The sequence below is a fragment of the Megachile rotundata genome, chromosome 10 (assembly GCF_050947335.1).
Source record: "Megachile rotundata isolate GNS110a chromosome 10, iyMegRotu1, whole genome shotgun sequence".
Taxonomy (NCBI): Eukaryota; Metazoa; Arthropoda; class Insecta; order Hymenoptera; family Megachilidae; genus Megachile; species Megachile rotundata.
Window position 1 is genome coordinate 3,569,457 of NC_134992.1, and position 27,851 is coordinate 3,597,307.

The 27,851-nt window shown below is 35.6% G+C and overlaps 2 protein-coding genes across 2 annotated transcripts; both read left to right on the forward strand.

Annotated features, from left to right (window-relative positions):
• Positions 1-434: 434 nt before the first annotated feature.
• Positions 435-953, forward strand: LOC105663837 (uncharacterized). The gene has a single exon (XM_012295532.2). It carries the CDS (start codon positions 435-437, stop codon positions 951-953), a length of 519 nt encoding a protein of 172 aa, XP_012150922.2.
• Positions 954-13,885: 12,932 nt separating this feature from the next.
• Positions 13,886-15,524, forward strand: LOC105663838 (protein FAM200A-like). The gene is made up of 5 exons (XM_012295533.2): positions 13,886-14,040; positions 14,539-14,727; positions 14,783-15,101; positions 15,155-15,413; positions 15,460-15,524. The coding sequence occupies exons 1-5, from the start codon at positions 13,886-13,888 to the stop codon at positions 15,522-15,524; spliced, it is 987 nt and encodes a 328-aa protein (XP_012150923.2).
• The last annotated feature ends 12,327 nt before the right edge of the window (positions 15,525-27,851 follow it).

The window sequence follows — 27,851 nt, forward strand, 5'->3', positions numbered from 1 at the left end:
CTCTGTGCGCCCCGTTGCCGCCGGGGGTGTTTATTACCTACTTTGCGGACGATACTCACATCCTGGCAACGGGGCGTACATGGGAGGGGACCAGCCGCCTCGCGGAGCTGGGAGTCTCGGTGATTGTTTCCGCGATCCGGGGGCTCAGGTTGGAGGTGGCTCCCCACAAAACCGACGTGATGGCCTTCCGCCACACATGTGGGGACTCGCCTCCGGCCGGAGCTCTGATTCGGGTGGACGGGGACGAGGTCCAGATCGGGTCCGAGATGCGTTATCTCGGACTCCGACTGGACAGCCTCTGGAGTTTCGTTGGCCATTTCAACGAGCTGGCCCCCAGGTTGGAGCGCGTGGCAGGCGCGTTGGCGCGCCTATTGTCCAACCTGCGGGGTCCTAGCGAGAAGCTTCGTCGACTCTATATCGGGGTCGTGCGAAGTATGGCCCTATACGACGCCCCAGTTTGGGCAGCCGAGCTGGCCGCCAGGCGTCGGTCGCAGATAGTTCTGCGACGTGTGGAGCGGCGACTGGCGATCAGGGTGGCGATGGGTTACCGCACGAACTCCTACGAGTCGGCGATGGTCCTGACAGGAGTAATTTCCTGGAAGCATCAGGCAGAGGTGGAGGCTGAAGTGTATAGACACCGAAGCGCCCTCCGCCGGGTGGGGGTTATCGAGGGTGTCCTGCCAGGGCCCAGCGTCGAGGAGGTCAGGCTCCAGGCTCGCCGCGTCGCTATCTCCCGCTGGCGCGCGGATCTCACTGCCAGCGGGGCCGCGGTGAAACGCACGGTCGGGGCGATCCTTCCACGCCTGAAGCAGTGGATGGATCGCGGCCACAGGCGACTCTCGTTCCGGGTCACGGAACGGGTTGGTGATGTCCCTTGTCAGAACTATGAACTATGCGAACTATCTATTTTTACGCTTGAGTTTCTTCTTTTTAAAACCTACGCTTTTCCTTAAGCCAACCCCCGACTAGGTGGGGTTAACCAATTAAAGAAACCTATATCCCGCCAAATCATACGACCTCCCTCTTATGCCCGAAGCACGCTTCCTTGAAGCGGGAGTACGATTTGACGGGGGTGCGTTTGCTGGCAAAGGTGGCAACGCAGCGGAATTTCCCCGTGCCCTAGGTTAGCTACGCGGCCAGCCGATGGTCGCTTGACCTCTCGATGAAGGCCCACGGGGAAACCCAGGGTTTATGACACTTAAGCGTTTTACTGTTAAGACCGTTGGCAAAATTCTAAGTACGATCATGCTTTCACTAAAAATTCTAAAACGGTTTCCTCAAAAACAGTTCCGCTGTCGTCCATGTCATAAACCGTGCTAGCCGTTTGCACGTTAAAAGCTATTTACAAAATTTACAGATTTATAGTTAGCCGCTACATCTCCGATGCTCCGCATACACTAATTTCATAATTCTTCAATTGGTTCCTTTTTTAATTTCTAATCTCCTAATTTCAAAGTATCTCAGCTACCAAAATTACTGATTTCACAATTCTTCAATTTCTTTACCTTTTTGCTTGTAAAATTCTCAACTTGCCAATTTGAAGCTTGCTATTTTTTTATTTTATAAATTTCTAAAATTTTCTTTTAGTAAATGTTCCAATTTCGTAATTCATAAATTTTCAAAACATTTAATATCTAAATTTCGAAATTTCTCACGTTTTAAAAACCCCAAATTTTATGGATCTTCAGATTTTTCATTTCTTCAGTTTCTAAATTTTCCATTCTTCAACTATTCCATTTTGCATGTATATAGTTTCTAATTCTCAAACTGTCTAATACTGTACTTTAAAAATTTTGCAGTGTTCAAGTTTCTCAATTTTTATGCTTGTTAATTTCCAAATTCCTCAATTTTTTATTTCAACCAGTTCTACAATTTCCAGAAGATCTGTTTTTTCAATTTTCCAAATTAAAATATCTGCGATTTAAAAATTTTCCACCTCTCCAAGCAATGCCCACACCATACCGATTTTACCGCAAAAAATATGATTACCAATGACATTAATACAATGATACAGAATACTACAACTAGCTAACGTAATTACACCTCGAAACCACTGGAATAAAAACTAATTACATCAGTAACGGAATTAGTAAATACTTCTCCTTCTGTATATACATTCAAATAAACAAATAATGTTTATTAACATTTTTGTACACACAAAAGTGTCCTATTTATAGACCAACAATTTAAAAAAAAATGCTTCCAATTATCTCCATTAATTCCGGAGATATTCCCAAAAGTATGATTTCAGTGCTTATCTTTAACGGCTATTTTCATCACTTCAATGTGAACGATGGCCGATAAAAAAAATATGTGTTAAATATTTTTTTGCGTTCTATATCATACTCAAAGTGTGTCAAAATCGGCGTGTGTCCCTTGTAAATATAATTTTCGTTCGTAACGGCTAATATTCAGTGTCTTACCTGAAAACTTATTTTTTAGTCAAAAATCATAATGTCAAAAATACATGTCGTTTTATTATTTAATGTGTATACTACCATTCTTAAAATTCTTCTAAAAATACTTAAGCTTTAAAATTAGATTTTCTTTCTCAAAATCAAAATTTCTTCACAAGGTTGATGTGACTGTTACGTGTGGGAAGCGCGCGTATAAAACCTCGAAGATTTGTTTGCCCTAACAATATTAATTCTTAACGGGACTTAATGTTTTGTGGATCCGGAGATACGTTAGTCCCATACGGGCCCTTTCACAAGATCGCAATGATTATAGGATATGACGGAGGCAATAAAAGAAATGTAATTCAAAATAATTAAAAGATACAAAAGATTATATTTTATAAAATATGAAGAGATTAGAATGGTAGCGTATATGATATAATGTGAATTACAATGAACTGAACAAAAATATTGTAAATATTCGAGACGCGCAATTCGTAGATTTGAAGGAGAAACAATTACTCAAATACAAAATAAAATTATAATTCAGTGAGGGAAATCCCAAAGTTAAATAATTAACTACTGATTTACTTGCCGAAGAATTCATAAAATAGCTGGAAGAATAAAGGAAACAACTCACCAAAATGTCTGTGCTTGTATGAATTTAGAATTAATCAACCTCTTGCAAAATGTGAAATAACGGCTGCGCCTGGTTCCTGGGAAGAACACACACACATGAAAGCGCTCCATCAATGAGAATTTTGAACTGACCAATCGTGAAATTCAATTAAACTATAAAATAAAATTATACTTTAAAAATTAAAAGAATAGAATTGAATATAATTAAATAGAAAAATAGAATAATATATTGAATTAAAATTTAATGTGATTATTAACGTGATAATTTAACGCGAAAGTTTTACGTGAAGATAGAGTCTTTGTCTGAATTTTGCACTTTAACAAATTCAAGAACAAACTCGTCTCTAAACCACTTCACGGACCCTCGACACGCACCTCGCGATTATACACCGAAGAGTGTCGCCACTTGCACCTCTCGGAGAAGACCAGAGTGGGCCTAGTCCGAAATTGTTTATGTTGCATTGATATGCGCCTAACGAATTAGGCTGCGAGGCTAATGCGTAAGAGACCGTGATTCGTTAATTAGGTGGTGTTGGTGGGTGCATGTGTTCCTCCCTTGTCCAGCTCTTATCTTTCTCTCTTTCTATATAGTTCTTTCCTTTACTCTTGAGCTATGGATTGTTAATTAGCTATTGAATAATTTTACATGCATAACCAATACAATATAAAATGTTAATCTGTATACAAAAATTTAGAATGAAACATTATCTATTTCGTTTTACAATTATTAAAGTTAAATCGCGCTCGGTACTGTAACAATTGTGGAACTGATTGACGTGTGCGTATTTATAATAACGGTATAAAGAAATACTATGAGTAATTTATATAGTTTTGTAGTGTTGCAAAGACAATTTCTATTACAATTTTATATTGCGTCGTGGGCCCTTGAGGAACATTCTAGAACGCTTGGCGTTATCGGACCACACGAGTGTGACTTCCGTTTATATTCGGCGGTTCGGAGAAATGAAATGATCTAAGATTTTAGCCGTGGGACCACGTTGATTTCAAGGAAGGAATGTGTTATATTAACAATCATAGTTTAGTCGCCAAAAGATAGTCTATCTAATAAACATTGAAAGACCGTTACTGCGTTCGATCAGGGTGTTCCCAGAATGCAATACGCATTATCGATACGCATCCGGTCGGTGAGAACTACAAAGGAAATTTTGAAAAAGATTCCTGTTCGGAACGTAACATGACCTTAAACACTCAAGAAAAAAAAAAAGAAAAAAATTTTTCTTCAAAACTGTGATTGACGGAAAAAGGTGGTTTACAAAATCTTAAATAGTGCGTTACAATCTACAGGAAATACTTATGTGATATATCTGAACATAACAAAAATCATAATGTGTTCCGTGGGGCTATAAATATATAGTTTTAACATGAAATACAGTCCACTCATGTTTTTTATTTATTTAATCTCTGTAATTGTTGTCTTGTTCGTCGTATGTAGAAATTGATACTCGCAATTCTGAGCTGACTTGCACCATCTCTGAATCTCTGTCCCGTGTCTTCACCAAACCTCCTGTGGTGCTTTCTGCGAAGTCAGAGATGAGACCTATCAAGAGGTCTTTTCATTAAGCATACTTCAAGGACGTGGGTTCCCAATGTATCGGGCTTGAACCATATACTAGTTACCACGTGCACCACAGCAGCAGGATTTATGGCGGGCATACAATGGAAGTGTCTACGGCTGATCAAAACTAATGTCATATCTTTTCAAAGGTCAAACAACCACTTGATTGGTTACCTTTGATGACATTCATGCTAGACCAACTTCCGGAAGCTCAATCGCTAATCAGATTGGACAGGACAGAGAAATGAATCAGTTTACAAGAAACTAATAAGAGAACAAGTTCAGTTCAGACAATTGTGCATATTACTATTGCAATCTATAGCGAACAGACACATTCAGAGTGAAAAGGTTTTCAAAGTGACGATCACTTGCATTTCGTCTAGCGATCAGAGCAGTTTCATTTATCAATCGAGTTCCAGTTTTTCTTTACAAGCATTATTTCATTTTTAAAAGAAAGGCATTTTCGGCTCTTGAAACATCCTTACTTCCGTAAAAGGAGTAAGGAACGCGATTAGTGCAAAGATTAATCAGTAATAAACGAACAAAAAATCGCGTAAAAGAACATAATGCGTTGGATAGTGTTTGCAATAAATTCAATTAACCAGCAAAGACATGAGACAATAATGTAAATAATTAAAGATGTTCCATGTAAAATGCAAACTTAAATTAATCGGATGTCCTTATAGGAAAGATTGTGTTATAATGCATGAAATTATTTGTACAATGTCCTTCTTTCTCTATGAATATTTTCATCAAGGTATAAGCAGTTCTATTGCCAGAAGATTAAAAGCGATCAAATTGATAAACATTATGGTTCATTACCACCTGTTAACTTAGTCGGTTCATCCTTGATTTAATGTCTATTATTACGTATAAAGTCTATTATTTAAAGTTGTAACTCTAATATTTAAAGCTTCTGACAGGTTTGACAAGGGCCATGTATCGTCGAAATCTTTTCAACATGGAGAAATTTCGTGTTTTAAAAGAATGGATAAATTTGATTGAGGAGGAGGGTAAATAAAAATTATTTATACTCGCACAAGATTCAACGTTCGACTGACTGTGTTTTTTATGTAGAAAAAATCGCCTGAACACTCTCGCCTTTCCGAGGGTGACAGTTAAGAAACACTCTATGCGTTTGTTTGTTGAAACTGTTCAAAAAAGAGGGGTATATAGCTGTTAGCTTTTTTATGGCAAGCACATTTTTACGGTAAGACTGGTTCGGACAGGATTTGATAGACAAAAGGGTCCTTGGTGACCCGTATTTCGAGGTATAAACTATTCACGGTGGTCTACGCGCCGAACCACTTGAACCCTGCAATAAATCCCTTAATCTCGGTTCGCGACCGAACAGGCTATGTCCACAGATCAGACATCATTCGCTACTATTTTGTCATGACCGAAAGTTTATCACGCATTACAAATAGTTTATATAATTTTTCAGCAAGCATAAACCGAAGAATTTTAGTAAAAAGCATTCGACCAACTGGATTTATTTATTTTATTTACCTTTGGAGTAAGTCCTTTTACAAAATTACTCAAAGAAAATAAGGTACAAATTATAGTTCAATAAAAAAAAGACAAAGAGAAGAAATACACTGCTCAAAAGAAATATGGCAGCGAATTTTCACTTACTAGAAATTGCAGATAAAGAACCGTATTTTATGCTTCTGTAAACTGTATCTTAAAAAAAATGTGGCAAGTTAATGCATTTCGTCAAACTATATAATTTTCTGTATAGTGTGACATCGTGCGACGACGTTTGATCTAGTTGCTTAACACGTTCCGTGCTGGACCGTTTTTTCAAGACTTTCCGTTCGCGCATACGCCCCACGCGGCACGGAACGTGTTGAGAACTATTTGTCTAAGGATTATTATTATTATTAAGTATTATTATTAAGTATATATATTGCGTTTCTGACATAATTAATTGTAAGACACAGTCCCGCGTGCGTTATAAATAAGATAGCATAAGTTTCACATTCCTTTACTCCTAGGTCCTCAAGTTCACCCTTTATCTTAACCTAAACATTCTGCTATGAATATCCGAATCTAATTCCGCGAAACTCTATTCACATCACGCAATCTCCAGACAATAACAGATCATAACTAATCTCCCTTTATTTTCTCCTCTGACACCATCGAGCAATATAAAAAGCCCAGTTCGAATAGGCTCGTGAGCAGTAGCAGTTTGACTAGTCACAGGGTTCCATCTCCTCGTGCTGGACTCTGCTAGTTTCCATCCTAATTCCACCCATTTCCTACCAACTCCAAACTACGCGTTTCATTTATATTATAACTCTAAGTTCATTTGTATCAGTTTATATTCCGACATCATCTTTAGTATTGAATTAATTATTTCCCATAAACCCGAGATCTCTTTAAGAGCTTTTGATTATTTAAAATACGCATACTCGATTACGCTGGATCTGGTGGTGCGAGACATAGCCGCACGAGATTAATTAAATTGCGAAGTCGAGATAGGTAATCCACATCGCCACAGTGGTGCAAGACATAGCCGCACGGCGCGCATATGATGTGTTTGATGCCTCTGCATTTTTAGTCAGCTCATGGAGAGACAAAGACGTGGAGGTCGTAGATACCAACTACGTAAGAACCTACGCACCTTATACCTACCCTGTCTAGCTCCTACTCCGCGACCAATTATCCGCGAAGTTAAGTATCAGTTATTACCTATTGATATACCTGTGAAGAAGATCATAGTGAAGGATTTACTACCTAAGGATCCGAGACGAGAAATCTATTGTAAAAGTTACGGAGGAAGCTTCGGGTAAGTACTGTGTCATACTTGTACACCCTGGGATCCCTGACATACGACGGGCGCACGTACCGCGTGGTCTAAAAGATTGTCAATTCAAGAGCGATTCCGGACCTTCAGCAAAAGTACCATCCGGGACGTAACAATAGCAGACAAGCCTTCACATTTATGGTGTTACAGTGGTAGGGCTCTAAATCTAAAATTGGACTATAGTATGTTAAAGTAAAGATTTCAAGCTTTAATTTAAAAAAAGAACATGATTTTACGATGATTTTTCACGGAGTTATCGTCAGTCTTTGGCCAATTTCTACCTAAAATTTTTCTATGACATGTTTCTTTTGAGCAGTGTACACTGTAACAAAGTATAATATATAAAACATATGTACATATGGCTTACTATCATGAAAGTATAACATAATTGATAATTCAAGAAGATTGATGATTGATTGATTGATGATTAATGTTATGGGCATCGACTGCCATGGTCATTAGCCCAAATTCAAGAAGACAGGGTAACAATTATTTTAAAGGTGCTACGAAGTTTTTGAATGCTATTGAGATGAACATAGATAACATAATTTCCTCTTCGATTTATGCAAATAAAATAATTGTAATTAGTGCCATGTTGTTCAGTATGAATTAAGGCAAAGTTTCTTATGCAATTTTTAATTATAATTATTTCTTATGCAAATTGCGATTATTATCAGATTATTATCAGTAAGATGTCAGGCCTTTAACTATCTTATAGAAGAATATAACGTTAAATGTTCCATAATTGTAAATCTTTAAAGTGGCTATAAATTCTATGTATTCTGTTTCTCGAGAAAAACAAAATCGCAAGTATCAGCTATTTCTGAAGTGATTTGACGAAAGGTTTCTCCTAAATACTTTCGGTTGCGTCGTAAACTTGCTTGTCGATTTGATTCAATGTCTTTAACATAGTTCGACTCAACGAAGCGAAATCGTGTTCTGGGTTGATGTGCCCTTAAGCGAAAATAAATTCGCACATATCGCGTCTCGCGTTTTCTGCGATCCTCTTGCACGCGTTTCACACTGTTACGACTTTCTGAGAACGGCTTGCGAATATGCAGTGCTGCACTGCTTTTTATTCGCCGTAAACGGCTTTAACACCTTCCGCATGGAACCATTAAAGACGGCCGGGCTACCTTTCTTACGATGCGTCAAACACATGGCTGTAACGTTGAGACTTTACGTCGAGTATAGTAGCCGAACGAAAGTTGAAATTACCAGTGTACTGTTTCCTCAGACTCTTCTCGAATGACGGTTTCCGGATTAAGAGAGCCGCGCAATGTTATTTCCTGTAACATGAGAAATAACGCGTTACAACTCCGTAGTGAAACAAACAGTTACTTGGCTGCCACGTTTTATGTTTTCAAAATTGTGGTTCTTCTGTTAGAATACACTATCCTTTTAAATTTTTAAATTCTCAATTCCTCAAATTTTCCAGTTTTTCCATTTCTTTTAATTCTGAAATTTATTATTTTTTAAATCTTCAAACATTCGGGTCCTCTAATATTTCGCACAGGACACTCCACTATATCACACCTGGCAAGTCTGGAGACCCACATTCAAGTTCGTCAATAAACAACATGTCCTGGCTCTCAGCCTCGACAAAGAAAACGCTTATGACATTGTTTGTAGACACTGAGTCCTACATAAACTTCATAAGACAGGAATCGGCTGCAGCATATGGTATGTCATTAAAAATTTAGTCGACAATAAAAGTAAATCAAGTTCGCTGTAATAACAGTCTCAAAAAATCGTAATCGATAACGGTATGTCGCAAGGTTCTGTACTGATTGTGAGTTTCATATTAGTTTTAATAGTCATTAATGATGACTGTGGAATCACCGAACGTCCTGTTATCACAAGAGTATTCTCAAAATTCTTCAGAAAGTTCAAAACTTTCCAGTTTTCAAATGTTTACATAGACAAATCTTCAAACTTACCTCTTTTAACATTCTGAAATATCTTACAAATAATATCAAATAATATTTAAATATCTTATGAATGTCCACATCCTCGAATTGTGAAATATTTCAAATCTATAAACGTCTAATTTTTCTTTGAAAATCTTGTATTATTTAGTTTCCCTATTAATTGTTTCTGGATGTCAAAGGACATGTCTTTTATGCAACGAAAAATACTATCGGTTGACAAACGTAAATTCGATATTTTCGTTAATGCAACATTTCCTATCATTGATTCAACTATTTGTTTATACGCAGGTAAAATCACAGTTTCTCCTATTGTATATGGTTGCGTATTCTTAGCAATTATCTCAGCCGCCTTATAACTCGCTAACAGCTCTTCTTCGGTGACTGTTATCATTTCCTCCGTCGATTTAGTATCTGATTTATGCTTTTCGGAGAAATAGTCATATTGTAATTTACTTAATATATCACTGTGGTCGGTACCTAGATCTTCCTTCAGTTTGTTTAACTCACTTTCTTCGCTCATTTGTATACCACATATAATACACTTTACAATTTTAGTATCCTCAGTATGTATACAAGGTATGTCCTGAAAGTAATGTCAGTAAGTCGATTAAAAATCATTTATTGAACTGCTCGTTACAAATGATTAAAAATCTTCAAAATAGGCTCCTTCTGCGTCAATACATCGGCTCTAAGCGAATCTTCCAGCTCTCGAATGCATTACATTAGGTCTCCTCCGGAATTTCCTTCAATGGCGCTGTACAAGCTCTTTTGATTCCGTCTATTATCCCGAAAATCTTGCGTTTCATGAGTGTTTTGAGTCTTGGAAACAAAAAAAAGTCGGGGGGAACTACGATTGGGCTGTATGGGGGCTGGGGAATCGTTGGCACCCCTGCTTTAACTAAGTAGTCGGAGACGATAAAGGCGGTATGGGCCGGAGCGTGGTGCAACCTCCAGTTGTCTACCGATATGGTTCGTGACGATGTCTAACACTTGAGTTTTTGGAATATTTAGCATATCGGCCATTAAACGAACACTTAATCGTCGGTCTGAGTTCAACAATTCCTTCACTCGTGTCACATTGTCGGCTGTAGTGGTCGTAGATGGCCGTCCGGGACGGTTCTCGTCGTCGATCTCTTCCCGGCCCTTCAAAAAGGCCTTGTGCTTGCGAAACACTTGCTGATCTGACAGGGCATCTTCTTTATAAGCTGACTTGATCATAGCAACCGTTTCCGTCGCAGTCTTTCCAAGTTTCACGCAAAACTTGATCGCAACTCTTTGTTCTAACGAGCGCTGCATTTTGACTTTTACAGTGACACAAAACAATTCTCACATATAGGCTCGTCCTCACTCTCCGGATGCTCGGAGCACCTTCAGCAGCGGAGATCTGTTTAGCTGACGTCCCATACTACCAATTTTAACCGAAAAAATCGCGGTCCGACGTGAAGTCGCGTCACAATAAAGTCACTGACATTACTTTCAGGACATACCTTGTAAATCCGTACTTTACAATAGGATCAGGATAGCTGCTCACATCATCGGATGATGAATTGGACTGTGATAATACCTCCGTGCTGTTGCTTGTTTCAGTAGCACCGGTTATGACCTTGCAATCGTTATTCTCGCTCTATAATAAATCCATCTTGATTAAAAATATAAATATGTTGCTAGAAAATTTTGCAATTTAACAAAAAGCAAACTGTTCGGTGACAGATCAGTGACAGAACACTGAGTTAGTAAATCATAGTTTTTATTCTATTCTTCATTGAATGCTGTTGATTGGTTGAAGTTTCCTATCACTTTGTTGAAGTGGTCAGCGCATTTCCTGAAATTATTCAAGAATTATCTCACTCGTCTTGAACTGAACGTAATAAAGAGGCCACACGTAATAAACTGACCTATGTATTATTTAGATGTGACATAACATAACCCTTGTAGACCGTTATAATTTTAGAGGTAAAACTATTTGTTAAATATCAAAGGATATCCACATCAACTTATTAATTTCGGAAATATTAATAAAAACTTTCATCATAATGCATCGAATTCTGCTTATACATCTAACATAACTATTTCCCTTGTACTATCTATCACTGTAAATAGTAGCTGAGTCAACCTGAATATTCCCATATGTATAAAACACATTATTTTGTAAATTGTAGCTCCCATTTACTTGTTGTCATGTGCTGAATATGAATATGATTCTTGTTTTTTATGAAAATAACAGGCTGTAGAAATATTCACAAACTTTGTTAGAAATATAAACAACTTTGCTACAAAATGTGGACCTACGCTAAATTTATCACTCGTACATATACGAATAGAAAATAATATTTCTTTTTGTCTACAAATACTTGATCATAGTATAAATTAGGTTATATGTTCTGGAGAGGGTGTGTTAAATTCGTCTCTCGTTTCAAAGCATGGTGATAATTGTTTTGAAATATTAAAATTATTTTATCTCACTTATTAAAAATACAGAATAATGCAGCGGTCGATGCATCAGTGAAATTCTTAGTCAAACATCCTACACGCACTCAAGTCATGACTGCCTATTGTGTCATCGATTACTCATCACTTGTCAGTAGTGGCTACCACAGCGAAAAATAATATAAACAAAATTGAAAATAATATGAATAAATTGAAAAAAAATTGGCAATCAATTGAAAATTGTATGAATATAATTACAATTATGTTATGATTTTATTTCTTATATTAAAATTTTCAAATCTATGCTGTTGCCTAAGACTTCAATATTATTACTTTGACAGGACCATTATTACTTTTAGCATTCACTGTTATTACTTTTGTTAATAAAATTTATTCATACGATTAGACTTTTATTTCCAAATGTTGCAACATAATTACATTCCCCATATAAAATAGGTATATCAAATAATTATGTAAAATAATTAAAATAATTTTTGTATAAAATAAATTTCAATCAATCCATGAACATTTGACAGAATTCTTCTTTTTCGAAAACTCAACAATGAAAATTACACTGCTATTATCTTGAAACACTCATACTACACATACTACTCATATTACCAGTTTTAAGTGCAGAACATGAAAGAACATAAATAAACAAAGATACAATCACAAGAGAATCTAATTTCAATGTACACTGAGGTAGTAAAGAAAAGAGATCATCTATAAATAGGAATTATAAATAAAGTATTATAGAAAGTAACTCAATTATTATGATCTGTTTGAGTGTCATTATCTTATCGATTTACGCGCAGAAGCTGGCATATTCGTTTGCGAAGAACCGCACCCACCATTGCGTAATTAAATCGTTTTCCCCTATTTCTGGAGTTCCTCATATCTCTCTTAACACCTTGTGAACCACTTTCGTGCCAGAGCACATTTTAGCACATCTCGTTGCCGAGCCCGAACACGAGTTACTAAAATTTTACCGAGTGAGTCTGTTTGAAGATCTCTGAAGTATATTAAATTATACGTTGCCCCGGTGCTTTTATTTTACACGGCGTTAATAAGAACGTGAAATTTAGAAAAGCAATAAAATAGTTTAATATGACAGTTATCAAATAAATTTACCTGAAGTAGAAATCAAACTGTATAATTTTAAACTTTTAGTACTCATTATGCACACCTTACAGAGTTTTATATATTGATTATAAAGTTGTTAACTATTTGACAGGTGTCGAGAAGGTTATTTTGACTTTATACTTTTTAACCCTTTCGTTACGGGCGCCGACTATGGTTGGCGTCCATGATACGACCTGTATATCGGGTGCTAATATAGTCGACATGTACATATGTGATGACATAAAATATTCACATGTTTTTTATATAATCATACGAAACAGTTATTACGTCGCTCCTAAAAAAGTGTACATACAAAAGAATATCAACGTAGCATTAAAAGACACAATTCGCCGTGCCGCGTCCAGTTCAATGGCATCACTACAGTGGAGCGTATTGTTGTAACGAAAGAGTTACATTTAAATGAACTAACAGGATGATCTACGCTTACATACGGAGCAAATAGTTCAAGCTAAAAATTTATTGCTGAATTTGCTCATCAAACATAGACTTGTCATATATTGAACTTTAGTATAAAAGAATAATACGTACAAGCACATGTTAATCGTACGGGAACGTTGCTGAACTGTTTGCGGTTCGATCGCAAATGTAATAGATTCTGATCTAGCAGTTATGATTTCGAAGAGCGAGTTATGTTATAATACATCTGTGCAATAGATAGGTTAATTTGTCACGTGTGGACTCTATCATGTTCAAGGTGAGTAAGATAATTCTTGAACGAGCTCAGTAGTAGAAAACTTCAACCAATCAACAACATTCAGTCTATCACCTACGATAGAATGAAAACTATGATTGACAAACTCAGTGTTCTCTCTACTGAACAGTTTACTTTTCGTTAAATTGCAAATTTGTATAGATTTAAATATATCGAAAATATCGGATTTGTAAAATATATTGTATGTAAACTCGTATAAAATATTACTATTTCTTCAGGAAACTTGAATCAGATACTAAATTGATGAGAGAAATGGGTACAAGTACAGAAAAGGAGCAGGAAGCGAGAGATAAGGTGGCTGAAATAATTGCTAAGAATAAGCAACCATTTGCAGTGGGAGAAATTGTTGTTTTATCTGATTATAAAAAGATAGCTGCATCGATAAAAGAACGTGTTGCAATGACGAAGTTATTGAATCTACATTTGGGAAACGACACAATTTCTCGTTGCATGCAAGATATGTCCTCTGACGTCCAGAAATAATTACGCGAGAAACTAATTAATACAAAGTTTTCATTTCAAATGTATACACTCGGTAAAGACTGGGTACTAAGCAACGTAAGATTTCCAGATGGAAATACTATTGCTGAAGACTTTTTGTCATTCGTGGAATTTTCTACAGCCATGAATGGAGAAGACATATACTATTATTTAACAACAGTACTTATAGAAAATAATCTACATTGGAAAGATTGCATATCACTATGTATGAATGACGTGTTGGCAAATAATGAAACAGTTAACCATTTCATTTCGAAGTTGAAGGATAATTTTCCACACGTGCACTACACATACTGTTTTCCATATTGTGGATGCCTAATGGATAGAACGTTACCTGAAGAGTTAAAAAATGTACTAGATTCAATAATCCTAATGGATAAGTATATTAAAAAAAGTAAATGCAGTACTGATACCCTGAATGACATGTGTCATGACATAGAACCTACTCATGAAACTAGGATGCTTCACACCAATATTTGTTGGATGTCCATAGGTAAAATGTTCACCAGATTGTACGAACAAAGGGAAAAGTTGTTAAATATCTTCAGCCAAGAAGCACCTAGATTTCCAATTCAGATAAAAAATAGCGCATGGTGTACAAACTTCGCGTACTTGGCTGATATCTAATGGATATTTGAGTAATTTTAGTGCCAGCGTACCAGGAAGTGAAGAAAATATCATTACGTGGAACGACAAATTGAACGAATTTATGAAAAAAATTGCACTATGGAAGAAACAAATTGCACTCAACGACTTTACTATGTTCCCTATTATAGCTGCTGTCAATACAGATGTCATTTCTTGTTTGATTATGGAACATCTTTCGGCTTTAGAGAAAGAATTACCGCGATACCTTCCTTCCTTCGATCTGAAAGAATATATTTGGGTTCAAGATCCTTTTGCTATTACTGCTAATGACATAATACATATGAAATTAAAAGCAGCAGAAGAACTGATCGAACTTCGGGCAAATCAAAACTTTTAATCGTTGTTTGAGAAAACACGCTAACTGAATTTTAGAATATCGTACGACCACACTTCCCTGTATTAGCAGAAAATGCTATATCTACATTACTCCATTTCTCACCGACCTCCATACTTGCACTAAAAATTTCCACATTGCTCAACATTACAAATAACGAAGAGGCACTACGTTGTTCTATTGAAGATAAATTGCGTGTGTACTTGTCTACGATTAAATCCAGTATTGAATCGCTAGAAACTAAGCAACTAGTTTTTGCCTTCAAATTGCTTAGACGTAATAGAAGATATTTAAATAGTAAGTAAATACATGTATTGTTACTGATCTGATTCTTTATTTTTAGTTAACCACTTTTGTGATTCTAATGACATTGATCAGACTATTAATTATTATTTCACTGAAACATAACTTTGTGTTATACATTATAAATAGGCCATCGTCTTTCTCAGATGTAGCTTAAATGTACTTTCATGTATATCTACAGTAATGCACATATGATTTGTTTTTGTCTAGATTCTGACGATGAGGAATAAGGCTTTTTTACTGAAAAATGATCAGGTGACAAAAAACTTTTTATTCAATGATTCCTTGGAATTTTTGAAGATTTAAAAATTTAAGAATGGATTACCAATTCGGAGATTTTAATACACAGTATTTTCTACAATTAACCCATCGCCATATTTTGACGAGTTTGACACGTGATATACCCACAGTTCCAACGTTATAAATCTTACTCGAATTCTTTATCGATTTAAAATTCCTTTTATTCGGCTTAAAATTTAAGTTCTATTATAATTTGCATAGTCAAGAATCGTTGAATACAAAATAAACATACCATTTTAAGTTTCTTTATTTGTTTTAATATTTGAACAGCTGATAGCTGACTGAGACATTCGACAAATAAATCGTATGATAAGTAATTTTTGTTCATAATTTCTTTATTTTCAGTTAAATTCACACTGTTATATCGTTTTCATTTTTTAAATAAAATTAATATTGTTGAATTTTCTTAAAAAAACTTTGTTCATTTTATCAAACAGTTAACCGATCGTAAAAGTCTAATAGCTACAATTACGCCAAACGACTTAATTGAAAGGATTCCACGTAGAAATGTACGTTTTCGGCAAGTTGGTGCAGATCAATTATTTAGAATTCGGCATCGGTAAAACTCGAGGGTCGTGCACGCAGAAACGTCATCGAAAGTCATTCGTCTTCTTCGGGGTACGCGGACGATGGGCACACTTATCTGGATTATCAATGAAAGCAACCGAAAGAACTGGTGGAGCAATGCCAAACGATACGATAGATGCGAATCAAATGATGGATGCGCGCAAAAATTTCACATTCCTCTTTTCCCACGTCACTTAAACGGGAAGATCCGTGGATGGCCGAGCCACTCCTTCTTCGTGAGAAACCACGACATTTCTATCGCGTGATTGATAAAAATGCGATTTCATGTACGTTGATAGTAATTTCGTTTTGGACGCGGCTTAAGATTCCCCATTTCGCCGTGGTCCCACCATCATTTTTCAGATTAAATGGACCACTCGAGAAATCGCGCCGCGGACTGTCATCGAGAAGCATCTGCGATAGAGGATCTACGTTATTGTGAAACCGTATTCTGAAAAGCAGCTGGATAACAAATCTGTGGACGGAATTAAAAATGGTTACTTCGATCCAGAATCAGTAGCACATTTGCTGTTGCTGACGTAGTATTACCTCTTAAAATGTATGGCAGTTACTGCTGACGTGGTGGAAATTCACTAAATCGGATACCTCGGTAAAATCAATGTCTAACATGCCATTATTATAAAACGATTTAAAACTTTTTCACACTATTGTGAACAACGAAAACTTTGCGAATTTTTGTAAATCATTTACGACAAAAATAAATGTATTCTTTATTTCTTTGTATTTTCATTATGGTAATGACAGGAAGAATTAAAATGTATCGAACAGTTATTGTAAATATTTTGTTGTAACATTTAGTGCACGGCCCATATATTGTATGTAAAATATTTGGCGAAGTTTGATTTACACCCGCAGCAATTAATATTATTACGCCCGTCGCACAAGTGTCGTGTTTGTGTATTGCAGCTTTTAGAATTATAAAATAATTTAGCTGTGAGTCACTGCAGAAAGAAGATACCCAAGATACCCTTGAAAGTATCTTTCAAGGCCATTGAAATCAACGAGGTGTATCTTATTCTACATTGTTACGGCGTAACAAATAACGTATAAATCAGACTACACATAAAAATTTTAGGAAAAGGTTTACGACGCGACGTGGCGAAAGAAAGTAATCGCTTTTGAAGACCTTCAATTTAGTATCCGTACCATCTGTGTACCAGCACTAGGATGGTACGTGACAATTTAGTTTTTAGTAAATTCATTTATTGATACATCATTAGTCGAATCTTTGGCTTCAGCGGTGCAGGCCATGTCATAAACCTTGCGGACCCAAAGGTCGAAGGGTAACGTGGGCCTGGAGAGTAACAGTTCCAGGTCCCTCAGGAAGACGTCACAGATTTTGGGAAAAACCTATTTTCTGTGACGTTGTCCTCCCCCATACAGACAACCCTGTTCCCCTTCCAAAAATGTAGCACGCCAAGGGCGCAAAGGAAGGGAGAACAGAGGTTTTAAATACAGCAACATATGCCGAAAAACGGCAGAAATACAAAGTCAAGCAGAAATACAAAGTCAGGCAGAAATACAAGGTCAATCAGAAACACAAAATCAATGAAACAGAAAGAAAGCAAAAATCAATCATCAAGGCAAAGTCAAACATTAAACACTCAACACATTAAATCGTTTAAACATAACATTCAAACACACCCTAATTATACAAAAATTGTTAGTTCACTGTCATTGTTAAGTAATAAATAAGTGTAATTGGTTGCTAAAAACAGCATCCATTTTTTAAACTGCAATATTCACTCGCCGTTAAGTCAGCGTGTGAAGTGGAGCATTCCTGAAAGTTCCTTTCAAAAATAAAATTTTTAACCTTTGCTCTGCTAAAACATACATAATTATCAGAATCCGAACTCATTATTGAACGGAAGCTGCAACATCCTATCGACATCTTATCGAACGCCGTATAAAAGTGTCTCCGATTAATAAAGTTGTTTGCTAGCGTTAGGACCTTTTCAATGCCAGTGATTTTAACCGAGCGATAAAGTCAGATCCTGAAGATATCCAGACAAGCTCATTAAGTAAAATCTTTCCGAAGCAGAATCGGGTCTGCTTCTACAGAGGAATACTCGAATCAACCGAAGGAGTCGTTAACGAGTATCAAGACTAGATGAACGCTTAGCTCTCTCTTTCTCTTTTGCGACTGCTACTCAGGGTTTCGAGTGGCATACCATTCCCCACCAGATATCATCGTAATTTATAGCGAAACACACAGAAGTGAGGCTTGATTATTCCTTGCCCATCTTTCAGCCACCCCTCGTAAACCGAAACACCATAGTCACTCCATTCTCTTAACTTTCATATTACTGAACACTTGAAATACGTTTCGAGGATACTCGAACTTCAGCTATTGTTTCGTCGTATTATTGTCGTCGAGGGCACTCGGGTAGTTGGATGTTCGACTTGGAGAATAATATCTCGTTTCTGTTTTATAACTAGCAATTGCATGTTCGATGATATTCCGATCTCATAAGAAACTTTTAACTTTTTTATGCTTCTGCTTTTCAATAGAGTTTTCAGAAACGAACAGGAGACATATTTTCTATCGTACTTTCAAATGAAATACGCAAGAGTTATGTCAGTACAGAAAATACGCGAATGAAATTGAAATTATTAAACATAGAGATCAAAGTGGTGGCAAATATAATGTGTAGACAGTAAAAGTTTAAGAAAACTAAAAATAAAGATAGATTAAATATCGAGTACGATTAAATCTGTTTACGTACTTCAATACGTGTAATTTAATTAGTTATATAATCTACCATTTGCGTAAATATAAAATTAATATAAATAAAAAATATTAATCTAACTAGCATTGATCATCTACATATGCAAAACAAAAGGTCTCCAATTCACATATCTTTGTTACAACTTCATATTATTACACCATCGCAATTAAAACTGCATGATGAAATATTACTTCTCTTTTATCTATATGTATATAAGAAAAGAAAAATATCTGCGTTGTGATTATTATAATATCTGTTCAATGCTTAAAATGCAGCAGATATAATGTTTGCAATTACACAGGTTACTATGCAAAATATTGTATTTGTATTAAATGTTGTGCTATATTAATTTTTAGTATGTTTTACATGTATAATACCACTAACAGAAAATTATACAAATTATGTTTATTAAACATTTATTTGCACGTTATCTCCGGTAATTAGTTTTTATTCGGCACAATTTATGAAGTTCTCTTTTGATTTTCCTCGACTTGCCGACAGTAACGGCATATTTCATTGCATTTCGAAATATGTTAGAAATTTACCGAGAATGATTTATGGAACAGTCGTTTGTTTCGGACCTGTTGTCTTGCAATGGAGTAGTAGAAGTGCTTGATTACTCTCCCTTTCCTGCTCTTCTTCGTCTCGGTCATTAGCCTGTAAACTAAATCTTGACACCCACACCATTTTCTTAATGTACTGGAATTCCTTGAATTTCCTTTCATATCTTCGGGTAATTTGGCAAAATGATACATGTCTGAAGCTTATAAATTTGAACTTTGTTACTGAATTAACGCGAAAAAATGATCTTTTCCATTATGTTTAACTTGGTAGATTTAAATTATTTGTATTTGAAAGTCAAATATTTAGTTGTTCTGAATTAGTGATGGATAGATCAACTGTCTGCTAAGAATTTATATTTCTGATTTCCACATGAAGTTTAGAAATTTTGAACTTGAATTTTAGAATTAGGAAATTGACAAATACAGAAATTTATTGAATGAACAGTATGGAATTTAAAGATTTTAGCAAATGTAGAAATTTAGAAATGTAGAAATATATAAATTTAGATACTAGGAAGATTATAAAAGGCATTTAGAAATTTGTAAATTTTAAAGTTTAGGAATTAGGAGCTTAGAAATTTAGAAATTTAGAAATTTATATATTTAGAAATCTAGAAATTCAGAAATTTAAAAATATAGAAATTTTGAAATTTAGAAATGTGGAAAATTAGAAATTTAGATATTTAGATATTAATACTTAGAAAATTAAAACATTACAAATTACAAATTACAAATTTGGAAATTAAAAAATTTAGAAATTTATTTATTTAGAAATTTGGATATTAATAAGCTTAACTGTACTTTCAGTTAAATGACTTTTTAAAAAATTTGAGAAGTTACGAATACGAAGTGCTAAAAGATTAAATACTACATAATATTGCATGATCAACCGTATCAAAGGCTTTTATGAAATCAGTTGTAGATATCATTATCGATATGTGCCGATATAGTATGTATTGCATATACAATTGATGCTTTTTCACGTATTGTTGTATAGTCTATATATAATTGCAATAATTTACTGTGCGAATTGAAAATAACTCTTATATTGAGAATAAATACAAAAATAGATAATTGATACTTACTCGTTGTAGCGTCAATATTTCTAAAGTATAAGTTCGTTTAAAGTAAAGAACTAGTTCGCAATTCATAAACAATAATAATTTTTTACATGTTTCATTCAAAAAATTTTCCATTAAGTAAGTCGTGTTGCACATTACACACTTATGTAAATAACCAATCGCTACTAATGAAAATACAATATAACAATTGCAGAACTTGAACTACTAAAACATGTATAGGACAGTATAAAAATTGCAAAACTGAAACTACTGACAAATTTATGCAACAGTACAAAAATTGCAGAATTTAAACTGCTGAAAATGTATGGAACAGTATTTAAGTTGCAAAACTTGAACTACTGAAAATTTATGGAACAGTAGAAAAATTACAAAATGTAAACTGCTGAAAAATTTATGGAGCAAAACTGCCGATGGCAAGGAGCAATATACCGTGCAATATGTTATCCGACTAACCAATTAGTGAACAATTTCCACCGACACGGAAATGACTCAGATTCGTTTAGATAAATGTATCCCTGAAAAAGAACTGTTCGTTGATATCAAACAGACCTGGATTCGTAAAGGCCATGGTGATTGCTTCTCGAGATCCTCGGGATCTTCCTCGTGCAGGTACCAGAGCGGCAACGAGTATCAAGATATCCTCGTAATTTATGCGACAGTCGTTTGTTTCAGTCCTGTCGTCCTGGCGATAGTGGGCCAAGAATATACTTTGATCATTCCTGTGTTGCCATATCCAAACCTGTGCCATTTATTGCCAGAAAGTTTCTTTTTTATTCAATTTCTACGCTACAACTAATTGATCAGTGACACGTCATGTGATCCTCTAGATAAATCAAATTATGTATTTCTTTGAGTTATTAATCCTCTTGTTGCGGAATTATTTTTCAGTCAAAATATTTTGATTGCATTTTAGGACACTATTTTTAAAATTTTATTCGCGCAATCAGCTATCCGATAAATATGGAATACAACGATTTAGAGTGTTCGAATCTGTTAGGAATCAGAGTCTGCTTCTCAAATTGTTATTTAGGTATATAATTTTGGTTAAATAAAGAAAAAACCGAGTAGTAGTGATTATGTTACATATTCAGTCGCTCTGAGAATGATTTACAAATCAGTTTAAATTTTTACATAATTCTAAAGATAGACGAAACAATAAATGAAAATACAACCCTGTCAGTAAGTTTGATGGTTGTTGGATGTTAAAGACACACCATACTCGTGCAAGTGATTATCTTTTCTTTTTCTTTTTGAACAAATTTTATTGTGTATTTTATTGGAGATAAAAGTAATATAAGAGCGATACACGAATTAGCATTAACATTTGTCTCCATCTAGCGATGTTAATCATCATTGTTTGTTCCTTCTTGTATTCGCATGTTTCGATTCAATTTTGTTCTCTTATATTCCTCTCACGTAATTCTGATTGTATTTTATATCGTTCTTGAATAAATAGTTTTTTCTGTTTTGTACATAATTAATTACGACACTTTATTCGTCCACGGATCTCCTCACCTTCAACAGGTTATGGGCCCAGAAGATTGCGGAATTAAAAGTGTACGGAAAATAATTAATTAAAAAGCCTGATCGTTAGTTTTTTGAAACGGTTAATTTTTTTTGTGTTAACGGGTATCATGGCTTCTGGAATTGTACGGATTGATTCTCTTAACAAAGAGAATTATGATACTTGGAAGATGCAAATGCAGGCTTTGCTAATAAAGAACGATGCATGGATTTATGTGAGCGGTGAATTCAAGAAACCGATCGTCGTTGCCGGAGACATCGTTTCTGAAAATGCTGCGAAAGAATGGACAAAAAACGACAGCAAAGCAAAATCGGACATTATTTTGTCGATAAGCCCGTCGGAATTAAAGCAAATTAAAAATTGCGAAACATCTCGTGAAGTATGGTTGAAACTGGAAGAGATTTATCAATCTAAAGGACCAGCGCGAAAAGCCACATTATTGAAGAAGCTGATGTTGCAAAGAATGGATGAAAACGAAGATGTTCGTGAACATATTCGGAAATTCTTTGATATCATCGATAAACTGAGCGAGATGGAAGTCCATATAAATGAAGATTTATTAACAATCATGCTCTTATATAGTTTGCCAACAACTTTTGAAAATTTTCGTTGTGCTATTGAGTCTCGTGACGAATTGCCATCACCGGAAACTCTGCGCATCAAAATTATTGAAGAAAGTGACGCTCGGAAAAACGACGCACGAAGCAATGTTCAAGGCGCCATGGTTGTAAATAAAAGTTTTCGGAAATGGAATCAGAAGAAAAAGGCAACGGAAAAGAAAGACGTGAGTGTTAAGGAAAATTTCAAATATCAGTGTCATCGGTGTCGTAAGTACGGTCATAAAGCCGCGGATTGTAGAAAATTTAAAGACGATCGCGGATCAAATCCAAATAAAGCTGAAGATGTCGGATTATGTACGTTTCTCGAATGTACTGATAAACATGAAGTGTTGCGAGTAGACAGTTCGAGTAATGCCGGTAATTGGTGTATAGATAGTGGCGCAACTTCACATCTATGTAACAACTTGAACGAATTCACGAACATCGAATATTCGAGTCTCGGAAAATTAAATCTCGCGAACAGTACGTCGACCAAAATAACGGGAAGAGGAACGGTTTCTTTCTCGACAAAAGCTTATAATAATGAGAAGAACATTCGGTTGGATGATGCGTTATACGTACCGGATCTTCGAACAAACTTGTTATCAGTCGCGAAAATTACGGATAAAGGTTTTAAGGTTACATTTACTAAAACTAAAGCCGTGGTGACAGACAGTAACGGAAGTACGAAATTAGTAGCAAATCGTATCGGCGGATTATATTATGTGCGCGGAAATTCACACGGCGAGTGTAATGCTATTTCGCAAAATACATCGTCAAACGCGCCGGGTACGTTAATGTCGTGGCATCGTCGTCTTGGACATGTTAATTGTAAAGATCTTATCCAAGCGGTACGCGGAAAAATGATACAAGGAATTGATTTACCGGAACGTGATTCGGAATTGGAGTGCGACATTTGTATTCGTGGAAAAATGACACGAACGCCTTTTCCGAAGAAATCAACGCGGGAAACAGATTTACTGGAGATCATTCATTCCGATGTTTGTGGTCCGATGAAGACTATTTCGAATGGGAAAGCTAAATATTTTGTAACTTTCATCGACGATCATTCGAGATGGACTGAGGTACGTTTTCTCAAATCAAAAGACGAAGTCTTTGAAGCTTTTAAGAAATTTAAGCAACTCGTCGAGAATTTGAAAGGTAAAAAAATTAAATATTTACAATCCGATAATGGCGGAGAATATATGAGTCGCGAATTTAATAATTATTTGAGGGAACACGGAATTTCAAGAAGATTATCTGTTGCAAGAAATCCGGAACAAAATGGTGTTGCTGAGAGAAAGAACCGGACTTTATTGGAAACTGCAAGGTGTCTTCTGTTGCAGGCAGGTCTTTCTTCATCATTTTGGGCTGAAGCAGTTAATACAGCGAATTATATTAGGAATCGTTGTCCAACTAGAAGTTTAGTAAACAAAACGCCGTACGAAGCTTGGACACATCGGAAACCAGACGTGGGAAACATGAAGGATTTTGGATGTAAAGTATTTCTTTTAAATCGAGAATCTAACAGAGATAAGTTTCAGTCGCGTTGCAAGGAAGGTATCTTTGTCGGCTATTCTGATAATTCCAAAGGATACAGGATTTGGTTGCCGAAAGTTCGAAAAGTTGAAATTGCGCGTGACGTTAAATTTCTGGAAAATAAAGGAACTCGATTTGTAGATCATGAAAAAGTAACGTTCGACAAAGAAGACGAAGCGGAAAAAGAAGAAATACCTCACGGAATTGACATTGAGCTGAAGCCATCAATCAGCGTTGAAAATAATGATTTTTCGGGTAATGATTTTGACGATTTTCAGGAAGATTTGCCAGATGAGCAAAACGTCGAAGAGGAACGACCAGACGAAACGCCTAGAGTAGGTCGTGGAAGATCACGTGGAAGACCGAGACTACTTCGTACTGGTTTGAGGGGAAGACCACGGAAATTATTTCAAATGCCAAGCGAACTTGCAGGTAATGTTGAGGAGAATTACGCATTTGTATCGGAAATTACCATGAAGCAAGCGATGTCCAGTCCAGAAGTGAATGAATGGATAAGAGCTATGGCAACCGAGGTAAAGTCAATTATTAAAAATGATACGTGGGAAGTGGTTTCTCGACCGAAAAATTGTGACGTTATCGGAAGTAGAATGGTTTTACGAAATAAATGTCGACCGGATGGAACTATTGAGAAAAGGAAGGCGCGTCTTGTCGCTCAGGGATTCTCACAACGTCCGGGAATTCATTTTAATCAGACATTTGCTCCTGTAGCTAGATTAAGTTCTATTCGTCTTTTAATTGCTATAGCAGCGCGTTATGGAATGACTATTGAACAGCTTGATGTCACAACAGCATATTTGAATGGTGTACTGGATGAAGAAATATTTATGTCACCGCCTAAAATGTTAAACGAAGCGTTGGAATCACTTATTGAGTCAGAAGGTAAAAATAGTCAAATTAAAATTAAGGCACAACGCATGTTAAAGGAATTATCGTCTGGGGACAAAGTTTGTCGTCTCAAGAAATCTCTATACGGCCTACGACAGGCTGGAAAGTGCTGGTATAATCGATTGGACAAAGCTCTGAAGAAATATGGAATGTCAAATTGTCACAGCGATCCTTGTGTATACCATGCAGGTCAAGGGGAAGACTTATTGCTGATGACGGTATACGTTGATGATATTTTGATAATTTCCAGAAATGTTAAGGCGATATCGGCAATGAAGAGGAATCTTTCCCAAGAGTTTGAAGTTAAGGACCTTGGTAGTGTTGGCTACTGTTTAGGTATCGAATTTGCTCGTCGGGAAAACAATATCACTATGCATCAAAAGGGTTTCATCAGGGAAATTCTGGATCGTTTTGGAATGACCGAATGCAGGCCAGTCAGTACTCCTGTCGATCCGAATGTGAAGCTGACGAAACCGGAAGGCGAACCTGATAGTGATATTCTCAAGCTGCCTTATCGAGAATTGGTCGGAGCTCTAATGTACCTGGCGGTTGCTACGAGGCCAGATATTGCGTTTGCAGTTGGATATTTAAGTCAATTTAATGACTGTTTTGGGTCTATTCATTGGACAGCTGCTAAACGTGTATTGCGTTATCTGAAAGGAACCATGAATTTAGGACTTTCTTTCTGTTCAGATTCTGATACAATAAAAGGATTCGTGGATGCAGACTGGGGAAACTGTTTGATTGATAGACGATCATTTACCGGATATGTTTTCACCCTAAGTGGAGCGGCCATATCATGGGAAGCGAGAAAACAGAGAACAGTAGCATTACCATCAACTGAAGCTGAATATATGGCTGTCACTGAAGCTGCAAAAGAATCTATATATTTACGTAATTTCTTACAGGAATTGGGATTCTCGAATCTTACAAATATTGTATTGTACAATGACAATTTAGGAGCCAAACGAATGGCTGATAATGCGTCTTTTACGGCCAGAAGCAAACATATAGATTTAAGACATCATTTCGTACGAGAAGTTTTGAAAAATCGAGAAATGAGAATTGAATATATTTCTACGGATGAGATGCCTGCAGATATGATGACCAAGGGCCTTCCAGGGCCTAAACACAAGAAGTGTTCTGAAAGAATTGGACTTCGAGCGATTTCCTGCTGAAACGTGCGAATTAATGCAATTAATGCGTGTCTCGAGGGGAAGTATTGGAGATAAAAGTAATATAAGAGCGATACACGAATTAGCATTAACATTTGTCTCCATCTAGCGATGTTAATCATCATTGTTTGTTCCTTCTTGTATTCGCATGTTTCGATTCAATTTTGTTCTCTTATATTCCTCTCACGTAATTCTGATTGTATTTTATATCGTTCTTGAATAAATAGTTTTTTCTGTTTTGTACATAATTAATTACGACACTTTATTCGTCCACGGATCTCCTCACCTTCAACATATTTTTTATTTATTTATTTTTTTATAGATTCACATTTTTGTTGTACTACCTACAATACAGTTTTATGAGTATTTTACAGATTTTTAATTGACAAGTTATTAAATACATTTGTAGTTCTAAAGTGACAAGTTTTATACTAAAATGCATTGCGAGTTTTTATGATAAATTGTTAAGATTAATAACATGGAATTAACGATGAATTAACCAGGAAATATAAATTTGTGTCCATATTCAATAATGGGGATATCAGACTAAATGTAACTTAATTAATAATTATTTTCAGAAATGATTAATGAACTAACATTCAATAATCAATCTCTTGTTTAACACATGGGGAAAAAATAAAACAACATAATATCATAGAAAAACTACTAAACTTTACATCTTAAACTTTTAGTAACAATTTTAATTTAAATCTAATTAAAAAGTCTAATTTTTTACGATCCTGATAATTTAGAATCGTGCTATTCCAATTCACTACTGCTTTATGAAGTGAAAAAACAAGTAAGTGACAGAATTGTTTCCTCTTATTATCTGATCAAGTGTAAAAATCATATGCGAACAATTATCTTAAATAAATATCAATTTCAAGCTTATAACTTACTTGTAGTAGTCGCAGGTGTTACTTGGAAAGTTCTAATGAACACATTCATAAAGTACCCATATTTCACACAAGTATTCAACACCGCATTTTTTCTTTTCTTTTGACATGACTATTAGCCATTAATTGAAAGCATCAGTAGATTTCAAAATAATACCACATCATGTTAAATTTTATATTCTCGATTTACTTCAAAGTTCATAAGTATTTGAATGATAATTGTGAATATTCATTACTTCTGCGACGATAATTTTGATCCCTTCCGAAAAAAATTGTTTAGGTTCACAGCAATATAGTTACCAATAGAGACGTAGAAGTTTTTTACGTGCTTGAATAAATACATTTAAGGACTGTGTCTTAAAAGTACGATAAAAATACAATCACATTAACTAAATTTACAATTTAAAAATGAACATTCCATTTTATCCGTGTATTGTACCTACGAGTATACTTTTCACATCGAAATTTAAAGGAAGATATAGCAATTTTTTAACGGAAATATCAACAAAAAAGCGTCATTTTTAAATATT

What these genes read in the sequence shown, in the direction of transcription:
- LOC105663838 (XM_012295533.2), top strand. Translation starts at nt 13,886, where the DNA reads ATGGGTACAAGTACAGAAAAGGAGCAGGAAGCGAGAGATAAGGTGGCT. An exon ending in CAGATAAAAAATAGCGCATG is followed by an intron (nt 14,728 to 14,782) that starts GTGTACAAACTT and finishes GAGTAATTTTAG; the next exon opens with TGCCAGCGTACCAGGAAGTG. An exon ending in TAATAGAAGATATTTAAATA is followed by an intron (nt 15,414 to 15,459) that starts GTAAGTAAATAC and finishes CTTTATTTTTAG; the next exon opens with TTAACCACTTTTGTGATTCT.
- LOC105663837 (XM_012295532.2), top strand. Translation starts at nt 435, where the DNA reads ATGGCCCTATACGACGCCCCAGTTTGGGCAGCCGAGCTGGCCGCCAGG.